This window comes from Pipistrellus kuhlii, unplaced genomic scaffold (assembly GCF_014108245.1).
Source record: "Pipistrellus kuhlii isolate mPipKuh1 unplaced genomic scaffold, mPipKuh1.p scaffold_m20_p_70, whole genome shotgun sequence".
Taxonomy (NCBI): Eukaryota; Metazoa; Chordata; class Mammalia; order Chiroptera; family Vespertilionidae; genus Pipistrellus; species Pipistrellus kuhlii.
This window is the reverse complement of record NW_023425574.1, coordinates 543,627-555,189: the sequence shown is the minus strand read 5'-3', so window position 1 is coordinate 555,189 and position 11,563 is coordinate 543,627. Positions and strand designations below refer to the sequence as shown.

The following is an 11,563-nucleotide window of genomic DNA, read 5'->3' as shown; positions in this document are numbered from 1 at the left end:
CGGGGCGGCCGGAAGTGAGCCCGAGCTGGTCCCGTGTGTTCCGGCGGTCCGCGGCTCGGGCGGCCCCGCTCCCTCGCGTTCTTCGTTCCGGTCTTCTTCAGGGCGTTCGCCCCGCCCCTGGGCCGCCAGCGCCGCCTCCCCGCCCGGCGCCATGGCCGCTGCGGCCGGGGACGGCGCGGTGAAGCCGCTGCAGTGCGCTATGAAGCTGGCCAACGGAGCCATCGAGCTGGACACCGGCAACCGGCCCCGGGTGAGGCGCGGCGCGGCGGGCGCGGCGGGCGCGGCGGGCCCGGCCCCGCCAGAGGCCGGCTCGGTGGGCGTGGGCGAGGGCGGGGCCGCGGGGGCGCTGGCGAGGACCCCCGGGGCTGCGGGGGTGCCGGGCGCGGCGGCGGCGTCTGACCTTGGACAGCTCCCAGCCTGTCCGCCCCGGTTCCCCGTCGGCTCGGCGGTCGGAATGGGAGCCGCGCTGGCCGGTGTGAAGGGGATGCAGCAAGGCTCGCCAAGCAGCCTCCGAATAGACCTGGCAGAGGCTCCGTGTGTGTGTTTCCCCGGGAAGACGCCGTGGATTTAATCACATTCCCGCGGGGACGGCATCGGAGAAGGTTCACTGCGCCTCCTCCGTGCTGTGCCTTCCCGGTGGCCGCAGCCCCGGCGGGAGGCTGAGCCCGCTCCCCAGTGGGTGGCATCCCGGGCGGGACCGGGTGGAAGAGCCGGCCGAGCCGCCCGCCCGGGACTGCGCGGGAGGGAGCAGCTGCCGGCGAGCCCGGGAAATACATTACGCCCCTCAGTCCCCGGCTGTCCCAAGTCAGAAATCCTCCCCGCAATCCATGGTACTAAGCTCTGAGGTGTAGACTTAAACATCAATAATTTGGAAACCGGGATGCAGTGAACACACACACACACACACACCATGCTGTGCGTTCCAGGTGGCCTCTGTGCAGGGAGCCCCAGACAGAATGCCCACACCCTTGAAACTGGCAATGTTCTAGCGTTCTAGAATCCGGTGTACAGGGAAGTGAGGTTCAGGAAAGGGATTTCCCAGAACCCAAGCCAGACACAGATTCTAAGATTTGCAACAGCACTCCCTCATTAACCTCCCAAGAAAATAAATTACAAGCCCATGAATGAATGGCACAGAAATGAAACCTGTTGTATAGAGTGGACAGTGACACAGCTCTCAAAGTTGCTTCCCCCTGGCCACTTCCTTCCTGTGCTGGAGAGAAAGGCGGAGGGAGAAGGGATGGGTACCCAGCTGAGCATCTTCCCCTTCACGTCTGGAGGAGACTGACGAATCAGCCAACCACCTCAGGCTAGGTGCTCAGGTCTGTCTCAGAGATAAGCAGACACGAGGGCGGCAGGCGGCGTGATGGGGTCCTTGGCCTCTCCTGCCTGACCCCGGCCATTTCTCTCCCCGGGGCACAGGAAGCATATACAGAATACCTGAGGAGCATCCACTACATCTCCCAGGTGCTGCTGGAGGAAGTGGAAGCCACCGAAGGTACAGCTCTCAGCCTCGCCACCACTCCTGGGCTGGTCAGAGTTCGGACACCTAAGCCCTTGGCGGGTTTCAGGCCTGGGGTGTCCCGTTCTACCCACGGGGTCATTGAATGGCTGGGCTCTCAGTCAGCACAATCTATCGTGGTGTGACGTGATGAGGGGAGTGGTGGGGTAGGACATGGCCGGGGGGAGTGACCTGAGAAAAGGCTGGGGCAGCCTGCCCAGCAGAGGGGCGAACAGAAGTGGGTGCTGGGTGTGAGGAAAGGCAGGCCGGCAGACAGGCTGGAGCAGGTTCGTGCATTAGAGGCAGGCACAGAGCTGGGGTGGCTCTCACAGGAGGGTTAGCTCCTGGAAGCAGTGCAGAGGCCGGCATGGGGGCAGAGCCTCCCGGAGGTCCCCGTGGTGGGGACAGCAGTGGTGAGACCTCCTGCAGGTGGATGGCCTGGGGGATGTTCTTTGAATGTGGGCTTACTTCACCAGACTTGCTGGATGGAGGGGGGGGGGGCTTCTGCTTGAAGTGTCTAGCAGTCCAGTGCACAGGGCACCTTAGTTGGGGAGAGGTGGGCGTCACCAGGGACGGAGCCCTGGGGAGCCAAGGAGCTCAGCCGAGGTCTGGGCACTTCGAGATGAGGTCTGGGAGGAGTTTGGTGGCAGTAGCCAGGGGTGTCCTGGGGGAGAGAGACCCTGAGAGGTTGGGGAGCACTTGGGACTAGGGCAGACGTGGGGGATGAGGGCAGTTTCAGTGGGAGTGTGCTGAGGGGCTGGCTGTGAAAGGAGCAGGAGGTGGGTCAGGAGCTGGGCTGGTGGCGTCCAGGGTTTGGGGAGGAGCTCCTGCAGCGAGTGTCTGCTGGTGGGAGAGTGTGTAGAATGGAAGCCCTAGGGAGTGTGAGGGTGGTGTGAGGGTGGGCTGAGCACAGCCGAAGGCCAGGAAGCGGTGATGAAGTTGTCTCTGTGACAGGGTCCCTGAATGGTGGCCCACCTGGAGGAGGTGCCGTGGGTGCAGGTGAAGTCCTCGGGAGAAAAGGCCCCGTTGGGTAGAGAGAGGCTCTGACGGTCCAGCTGAGACAGTGGGACAGTCCGTCAGATACTGGGCTGGCCCTACTCAGAGCCTGAGGGCCGATGGTCAGAGATGAGGCCGGTGGAGGGGGGTGGTGGGCTGGCCTGGGGGTCAGAGGTTAGGAGACAGTAAACTTGCCCTTTGTTTATCTCAGCAAGAATCTGGTTAGTGAATGAGTGATGGTAACCAGTCTTCCTGTCCGCACCCAGACGCTGGGCAGACCGTGCCCCTGGATGCCCTGAAGATGCTGAAGCTGGCAGAGCAGTGTCTGGAGAGAGCCCAGTCCACGGTGGCCAAGCTTGGTGGGTCTCCAGCAGGTTGTCCTGGGGTGTCCCCCCAGTTGTGTCTCCTCTTCGGCCTGTGGGGCTCTGTGCCAGCTCACGGCTCTGTGTGCCTCGCAGGGAAAGCCAGCCTGAAGCCAGCCGTGCCCGTGGCTGCTGCCGCCCCCTCACCCACCAGCCGGCACCGCCGGGTGTACTCGGACGAGGGGGGGAAGCTCCTTCCGTTTCTGCCGCCAGAGATTTTCCAGAGGCTCCAGGTGGTGGAGTCGCAAAGCTCTAAGAAGTAAGATGGGGGCAGAGGCGAGGGAGGTGGGCGGGGCAGAGGCGAGGGAGGTGGGCGGGGCTGGGTTCGGAGGCCAGGCAACGGGAGCTCACCTGGCTAGTTTGGGTGAAATGGGTCCCAGGGTGGAGATGCCCATGTGCAGGGCGGGAACACATACACACTGTCCTTGGAGAAAAGCTCCTTTCACTTCCATAAAACAAGCACACAGGAAGTAAGAAAGTGAAGGAAGGACAGCAGAGATAGATGACAGAATTGTCGAACTGAGTGATCAGACACACTTATAAAGCAATCATGCTCCCTATATGTAGAGGAATAAAAAGCATGTGTGAAAATACATGCAAGTTGCCCTGGCCAGTGTGGCCCAGTGGTTGAGTGTGGTCTGTGCACCAAGAGGTCGCAGGTTTGATTCCAGGTCAGGGCACATGCCTGGTATTTGGGCTTGATCCCCAGTAAGGGGCATGCAGGAGGCAGCTGGTAAGTGTTTTTCTCTCATCGATATCTCTCTCTCTTCTTCCCTCCCTCTCTCTCTCAAATCAATAAAAACGTATTTAAAAAAAAAAAAAGAGAGAGAAGAAAATGCCTATAAAGAAAAGAAATGCCTGCAGGAGCAAGAAACTATAAAACCTGACCTAGCAAATGAAGAACCAAGTAGAAACTAAATGAAAACTGTAGCATCACCTTGTTGTTAAAGTTAAGTGGTAACAGCAACAACAAATTACAGTTGATCCTCAGAGTGCTGGGGGGTGGGAGCACTGAACACCCAACAGTTGCAGATCCGAGCTTGATGTAAGTTGGCCTTTGAATTCCCAGCAGCAGATTGAAAACACAGCTGACCTTTAAGTAACACAGGTTTGAGCTGTGGCTTTTTACACCTGTACTTTAAGTGAGTTTTTAATTTTAAGTGAAATCTGCACAGAAGTGGCTGTGGCCAGTTAAGACCTGTGATGTTCAATGGCTGATTGTATGTCCTCCAGGAAGCACCACGTATGTGCCCAAAGTGACCAGTTAGGCAGACATAGCTGAAGAGAGAATTAGTGAATTGGGTCAGAGGTCAAAAGAACAGCCAGAACGACTCACAGAAAGAAAAGAAAAGAAAAAAAAATTTGAGAGATCGAAGGTCTAACATGTGGTCACTGGAGTTCCAGGAAAAGGGGGGAAAAGACAGGAGAGGCATGTTCTTTGAAGACATAGCTGTAATTTTTTTATTGACTTTAATTTTTTAAATATTTTATTGATTTTTTTAAAGAGGAAGGGAGAGGGAGAGTTAGAAATATCGATGAGAGAGAAACATCAGTCAACTGCCTCCTGCACACCTCCTACTGGGGATGTGCCGGCAGCCAAGGTGCATGCCCTTGACCGGAACCGAACCTGGGACCCTTCAGAACCCGGGACCCTTCAGTCCACAGGCCGATGCTCTATCCACTGAGCCAAACCGGTTAGGGCACATAGCTGTAATTTTCTAGAACTGATGAAAAATACCAAGACCCAGATGCCAGCATCCCAAGCAGATAAACAAGGAGAACCAGCTCCCGCTGGCCTGCTGCTGCTCAGGAGCCTCCAGGCCATTGGGTTCCACCTGGGGCTCCGGCTCAGGGGCAGGGCCAGGACCAGCGCTTCCACCCCAGGGCAGACTCTCCCCCTCCCCCACCCAGGGAAGCAGGACCGGGAGGGGGGGCGGGGGGGACCGAGGCTTTGGTGCGGGGTGGCTGTGGGGAGCTCTCCTCCAGTCGAGGTGATGTCCCTTTTGTGAGCTGCTCACAGCTGCCTTAAGAGTTTCATGTTGTTGCCAAACCCACACGACTGAACTACATCAAGGTCTGAGGTCTGGCTTCCTGGGAGAGGCCAGCTGTCCTGGCAACAGGTCACCCACATTTCAGGGCGCTGTGGTCCACCCATGGTCCGTCCATCCAGACACCACTTCCTGCCGTTCTGGCCTCAGGGCTGGGCCCCCGGAACATCGCTGGGCTTCCTGGGCCCGGACAGCAGTGTGTCCCGTTTGCAGGGAGCTGACCCCCCTGGAGGAGGCCTCCCTGCAGAACCAGAAGCTGAAGGCCGCCTATGAGGCCCGGCTGGCCCGTCTGGACCCCAGCCAGGCCCTGCAGAAGACGTCGCTGGTGAGCAGGGCCCCGGGCGGCTCTGTGCTGCTGACGGGGGGAGAGGGGAAAGCAGGCCTCATTCCTCCCTCCCTCCCCTCCAGACCCTGTCCCTGCAGCGGCAGATGATGGAGAACCTGGTGATCGCCAAGGCCCGGGAGGAGACTGTATCCTTCCTGTGCATCCAGCCTCCGTGTCCAGGGGAGAAACCGGGAAGGTGACCTTGAGCTGAGGGAGGAGAAGCGGGAGAGTAAACGGTGACAGAGTCAGGGTGCAGGAGCAGACTTTTCAGCTTCGGGGGAGCCATGTGCTCCGGAATGGTCCGCACGCCCCCACTTTGCAAAGATCGTCCTGCCCCCCAGCCAGGGGCACCTAGGACTTGCCTCCCGCCCTAGTGGGTGCCCGTCCTCCAGCGCCGCCACTGGACTGGACCTCCTGAAGGGCCGAGGCAGTGCCCTGCCCCTGGCCCTGAGTCCGGCTGAGCCTCAGGGCCGGGCTCAGTGCACGTGCAGGGCATCGATGCGGCCTTAACCCTGCGCCAGCTGCAAAGGAAGATGGAGGAGCGGCGGCTGCGGCTCCAGGAGGCCGCCAACAGGTGCGTCCCCTCCCGCCGGCCTCAGCCTCGGCCTCAGGCAGCTGGGAGGCCTGGGGGTGCCCAGACGCCCGAGGCCCAGCCCGTCCTTCCTCCCCAGGAGGTTCTGCAGTCAGGTGGCCCTGACCCCGGAGGAGCGGGAGCAGCGGGCCCTCTACGCCGCCGTCCTCGAGTACGAGCAAGACCATGTGCGTCCGGGGCAGGTGCCTGGGCGGGGCCACGGCCGCGGCTCTGGGTGGGGGTCCTTGGGCCAGGGTTACCCCTCACCCCTCAGGGGCCCAGGTCCCATGGGCCTGGTCGCGTTGGATCTTCACTGCACCCCAGGGTAGGTATCAACAAGGAGGCCTGGCCCTTTGGGGTGCAGCCCTGGAGGGAGGAGGGAGTGGGGGGAGGGAGGAGGAAGGAGGAAGGAGGAACCCCCCTTTGTGGGGGTCCCGTGCTCTCCTCCACGGTCTCCTGTCCTGCAGGAATGGCCAAAGCTCTGGAAGGCCAAGCTCAAGAGGAGCCCTGGGGACCTGTCACTGGTGACCAGCCTGGTGTCCCACCTGCTCAGGTACCGGGTCCGCAGGCCCCGCCCTCCGGCTGCTGGAAGGCCAAGAAGGGGAGGAGGGGATGGGCCGGGCCATGCTGCCGGGCCCCTCTGCCTGGTGGTGTTTCAGGGCTCTCTTGCTTCCTCCCGGGGTGGCCAGACTATTTGCAGCGTCTCCTTTGGAGGAAGGAATGCAAGATGCCTATGGACGAGGGTCTGGGAGGGTGGGCTCTCAGGCCCCAGCCCCCGGCCCGAGGCCAGCCGGGCCCGCGGTCCTCTAACCCACGGCCTCCGCTTGTCCGGCAGCGTCCCCGACCACCCCATCGCGCAGCTCCTGAAGAAGCTCCAGTGCGCGGTGTACCGGGCGCTGTACCACGTCGTGAGCCGGGGCGCTGCAGCCGCTCCCGCCCCCGGAGGCTGCTCCCTGCCCCCTGACGCCGAGGGGCTGCTGGCTCCCGGGAGCCGGCGCCTCCGGCCCTCCCAGAGTCTCTACTGCATGCTGTCCTCCCCGGAGCCCAGCCCAGCCCCGCATCCGCCTGCCGGCGCCCCCGCCAGCCCCCCCACACCTCCACCCCAGCCCAGGCCCCCCAGCAGAGGGGCGGACGGCAGCCCTCGGGGGTCCCCCTCACCCCTCATGCGCAAGGACAGCTCCTTCGAGGACCTGGAACAGTTCCTGGCCACTCCGGAGAGGTGGGGCCAGGGCCCCGGGCGGGGGACGGACCCTCCGGCCTCGGGGGTGAAGGAGGAGCCGCTGCTGGAGCCGCTGAAGAGCACCGTGAAGGACATTCACAACGCGGTCGGTGAGGGCTCCGCTGGACAGGCAGGCGGCGGGAGCTCGGGCGGCAGACAGGCCGGCCCTGACCTGCAGGGCCCTCCCCTCCACCTTCCTCTGAGCCAAACATCCTGCTCACAGCCAGGCCCCACCCTGCCTCCGGAGCAGCTGGGCTGGCAGCCGTCCCGTCCCCCCAGCCCTGACTGAGGCCTCCCGGGCTGCCCGGCGGACGCAGCCTGGCCGCTGCAGTCTGATTGGGAAGGTCCACCCTCAGGGCCTCGCAGCCCGGGGCCCTGCTGTCTCCTAGGGCTGGACGCACATCCTTCTGAACCGAGGGCTGTGCAGCTCAGCCTGGGGGTGACGATGGCTCCCCCCCAAGTATGTGGGCTCCCTGTGGAGGGCCCAGGGTCTCCCCAATCCCGTGGCCCAGGGACTCCCCAATCCTGAGGAGGAGGGCTCTCGGGGTTTTCTCAGAACCAGCAGCCGAAGCCTGACAGTCAGGGCCCTGTTCTCACTGTGGGGCCCACACTCCCCATGGGACCAGACAGGCCTTGTCTCAGGCAGGTCCCCTCCTCCTGGGTGGGTCCCCCATCTTTTTGAGCAAGTCTCCCTTATCCCAGGAGGGTGCTCCATCCCCCTGGGCCTCAGATTTCTTGTCCTGGAATAGCTGCTAACGCTTCTCCGGTCCTGCAGTCTGGGCACAAACTCTTCCAGAAAGAACCCGCTTCCTTGGCCCCCAGGGAGTGAGGGGCTGGGGGGAGCCAGTGAGCACCCAGGGAGGAGGGTGCAGACTCCGGCTCTGACCTAGGCCATGTAGACCAGGAGGGGGTGAAGTAAAGGGGAGCGGAGGGAGGGCCAGGCAGCAGCCCTCCCCGCTGAGCCAGGACACGAACGGTGGCCCCAGCCACACCGAGGCGGGCTCTGGGAGGCAGGGAGAAGGTGGTGGGTGAGGGACCCGTCTGGGCGAGGTCCGGGGGCTGCCAGCGGCCCACAGTGTGGTGTGCTGGCTCTCTCCGGCAGACAGGCTGCTCTCGCTGACCCTCCTGGCGTTCGAAGGCCTCAACACGGCTGCCTCCAAGGACCGCTGCCTGGCCTGCATCGAGGAGCCCTTCTTCTCCCCCCTGTGGCCCCTGCTGCTGGCTCTCTACAGGTGCCGTCCCAGCCCGGCCCTCCAGGTTCCCGTGTCACCGCCTTCCCGTCCCGGCACACGTGTGACCGCTTCCGGGCTTTCCTCCATTGCATCCTCAGCGGGCGCTTTGCCCGAGGTGGCGCATCCACCCCCTGGAGCAGGGGGCAGGGCCAGCTCGCCCCACCCTGCCTGCCCCAGGCCGGGTCCCCTGGGCAGCTGAGCCTGGCCTCTCTCTGCCGCAGGAGTGTGTACCGCTCCCGGGAGGCTGCCCTGAGCAGGAGCATGGAGCTCTACAGTAATGCACCCCCAGCAACCCTCGGCATCCCCCCCAAACTGCTCCCTCGGGGCCCTGAGACCTCGGGAGCCGGCGCCTATCCCTACTGCGCTGCTGCCCAGGAGCTGGGGCTGCTGGTCCTGGAGTGCTGCCCCCAGAAGAAGCTGGACTGCATTGGTGAGAGGGGCGTGGTCACACCAGCCATGGGAGGAAGGAGGGGGCGTGGTCACACCAGCCATAGGAGAGGAGGGGGCATGGTCACCAGCCTTGATCCTGTCCCAGCTGGGACCAGGCCTGTGTGTCTTGTCTGAGCTGCAGGTCCTCCTGCAAACGGGGTGTGTCCCATGGACATGGGTGTGAGCGCGGCACCCACGGGAGGGATCACCCACACGATGGGTGTGGGCGGTGCTGGGGCTCTTCTAGCTGCCCCTGCCCCTGCCCTCACCCCAAAACTTGCTTCTGTGCCGCAGTGCGGGCCCTTCGCGTCATCTGCGCCTGTGCTGAGAGCTACTACTGGGCCCAGGAGCCTGCACCCGAGGCCAGACCGCAGCCCGGCGCAGCCGCCATGTGAGTCCAGGGAGGGCACAGCCTGGGTGGACACTGGTGCATGATGGCCAGGGACCCTCCGATGGTACTTGGGGTTGCTCACCCCAGATGCACGTGCTTGGTCCCTCCATACACACCTGGGGGAAGCTGCCTGCTCAGTGAGGAGCCTGCTCCCTGCACCGAGCCCCCCGCCCTGGGTTCCTGCATCGCCCCTGCTCACCTCCCCAGGCGCTGCGGCCTGGGCTCTGATGCCTGGTCCGGCCTGTTTCCCCTGGTCCTGCCTGTGGCCGGCAGCCTCCGGCTCTGCTGCCCATCTGGGACTGGCGTTCCCATAGCCCCTGCAGGGGCTCTGCCCCTGGGACCAGGGTCGTCCCGGAGGCACCTGTCATTGCAGCCGGTGGCACCTGCCCACGCCCAGGGGCCTGCAGGTGATGGGCAGGTAGAAATCAGAGCTGAGTGTGAGGTTGGCAGGAAAGTGGGAGACAGACGCCACCTCCACCCACCCCGGGCCAAGGTGCTCACTCCCCACTCAGTTCACTTAGACTCTTCTCACAGAGGGTCGGTGCCTGTGTGCCCAGCTGAGTGACAGTGTGCAGGAGTAAGCAGACTGCCGGGGACCCGGGCCATCCTCCATCCTCCATCCTCCTGCTCCCCAGGCTGGGGCGAGCTTATGGTTAAAGCTGCCCCTGGCCGCCATGGGGCTTGTTTGGGGCCGGCCCGGCTGCTCCCAGGAGCTCTGTGCGGGTGGGTGCAGAGAGCATCAGTAAACCCAGGACCACACGGGGGTGAGGGCTGAGCTGGGCTTCGCAGTCTGGGGGTGGAGCAGCCCACGGGCCCCCGGCGCCTCCGCCAGCATGCCCTGTCCCACAGCGGCGCCGACGACCTGCTACCCATTCTGTCCTTCGTGGTGCTGAGGAGCGGCCTCCCCCAGCTGGTGTCGGAGTGCGCCGCCCTGGAGGAGTTCATCCATGAGGGGTAGGGGCCAGGCTGGGGAGCCGGGCAGGCACGTCCACACGGCCCACGACCCCTCCCCCAGCCCCTTTCTGCCCCCCTCGCTCAGCGCACTGCCTAGATCGGGGTGCGGGACAGCGGGGCAAGCTCTGAGCAGCATCTGCCTGGGGCGTGGGCTGTCTCCCCTCCCAGCTTCCCTGGCACCCCCTGGTCCTGCTACCCAAGGGCAGATGCCCTTTCTTGACTTCGGGGCCTCCTCAGCGACAGATGCTGCCCCACAGGTACCTGATCGGAGAGGGGGGCTACTGCCTGACGTCCCTGCAGAGCGCCCTGAGCTACGTGGAGCTGCTGCCCCGGGGCGCCCTGGGCAAGTAGCAGAGACGGCACCTGCAGCTTCCGCCGCCCAAACCCACGTCTGCCCGGGGAGCTGCTCCCACAGCACGGGGCCTCCCTGTCGGCCTCCAAGAGGCCCCTTGCTCCCCCCAGAGCGCTGTGGGCTCCCCTGGGGGGCACAGGGCGGAGCAGGGGCGGGGGCCGCCTGTCCCTGCGACAGCTCCCGGAGCCGAAGAGAGCCTGTCACGCTGCCCCCGGAGGCCTGGGCCCAGGGGCTTGAACTGCACTTTTATTTATTGACACTGACCACTCCACTCCCCCCTGGAGACCTGGCGTCCCCAGGGGCTGCCCACGCCTGAGGACTCTGAGCCACATCCCCCCTTGGCGGTGGGCATCGAGCACCCCGGCCCGTTCCTGCCCTGCACATCCCCTCCAGTGGGTGGGAAGCAGGTCAGTGCCTGCACGGCCTGCTCTGACTCGACGGGCCCCGGCAGCCACTGACCTGCTGAGAATAAAGAGGTCACTGCACTGACGTCTCCCTCCGTGTCGCTGGCTTTCTCCCCACTCCTGGCCGAGGCAGGACCGCACCCTCTCTCAGTAGAGCCAGCAAGAGCCAGACGCCCAGAGGCCCCTGAGGTCCTCGACACGGGGCCTGCCCCCACGCCCTCTGTGCAGGAGTGGGGCGGCCCTGGGTGGGCCCCTCGGATTGGATGGGCCCCTCTGCAGGGCCTGGTGGGGTAACGGTTGGAGGTCACACCTGGGCAGAACACTCAGTTTTGTACTCGGGGTGGCGAGCACATGGGGCCGCTGAGCAGTGGTACCTTTGACTCTGGCAGAGGAGAGGGCAGGGGTCTGGGCCCCAGCCATGGGCAGCACCTGCTGGGGAAGGAGGACCCCCCGGCCTAGCACCCTGGAGGCTGCAGAGGTGGGGCGCGGGCCCAAGCACAGCAGGTGCTGGGTGGGAGCAGTGTTCAGGTTCTTGGGGAAAAGCTCCTACAAAAACAGGACCAGTCGGCATTTATTGGGCCAGTTTTCCAGGCCTTCTGCAGGTTTGCACCTCAGGAGTGAGAACCCCATGAGGTAACTGCCACGGCCCTTCGCAGCCCACATATTATGGCGAGGGGCGTGGGTGTGAGCCTGCAAGCCGCCTCTGGAGGCCAGCGGGCACCCAGGCCGCTGTCCTGTAGGGGGGGTCCGTGGGCTGGAGTCTGCTGGCAGCGCAGCAG

The 11,563-nt window shown here is 64.0% G+C and overlaps 1 protein-coding gene and 1 long non-coding RNA gene across 2 annotated transcripts; one reads left to right on the top strand and one right to left on the bottom strand.

The window, feature by feature from the left end:
• Positions 1-38: 38 nt before the first annotated feature.
• On the top strand, positions 39-10,881 carry VPS9D1 (VPS9 domain containing 1). The gene is made up of 15 exons (XM_036422670.2): positions 39-250; positions 1,423-1,498; positions 2,764-2,856; positions 2,956-3,118; positions 5,121-5,232; positions 5,316-5,378; positions 5,754-5,806; positions 5,904-5,991; positions 6,271-6,356; positions 6,639-7,132; positions 8,125-8,254; positions 8,476-8,684; positions 8,978-9,074; positions 9,924-10,028; positions 10,286-10,881. Exons 1-15 carry the CDS (start codon positions 152-154, stop codon positions 10,377-10,379), a joined length of 1,962 nt encoding a protein of 653 aa, XP_036278563.1. The 5' UTR covers positions 39-151; the 3' UTR covers positions 10,380-10,881.
• LOC123651683 lies at positions 4,872-5,907 on the bottom strand. Its single transcript, XR_006740566.1, has 2 exons — positions 5,591-5,907; positions 4,872-5,439 (listed from the first exon to the last, which is right to left on the bottom strand). It is a non-coding gene; the product is annotated as an uncharacterized LOC123651683 (long non-coding RNA).
• Positions 10,882-11,563: the final 682 nt, after the last annotated feature.

What these genes read in the sequence shown, in the direction of transcription:
- VPS9D1 (XM_036422670.2), top strand. Translation starts at nt 152, where the DNA reads ATGGCCGCTGCGGCCGGGGACGGCGCGGTGAAGCCGCTGCAGTGCGCT. An exon ending in CTGCTGCTGGCTCTCTACAG is followed by an intron (nt 8,255 to 8,475) that starts GTGCCGTCCCAG and finishes TCTCTGCCGCAG; the next exon opens with GAGTGTGTACCGCTCCCGGG. An exon ending in CAGCCCGGCGCAGCCGCCAT is followed by an intron (nt 9,075 to 9,923) that starts GTGAGTCCAGGG and finishes CCTGTCCCACAG; the next exon opens with CGGCGCCGACGACCTGCTAC.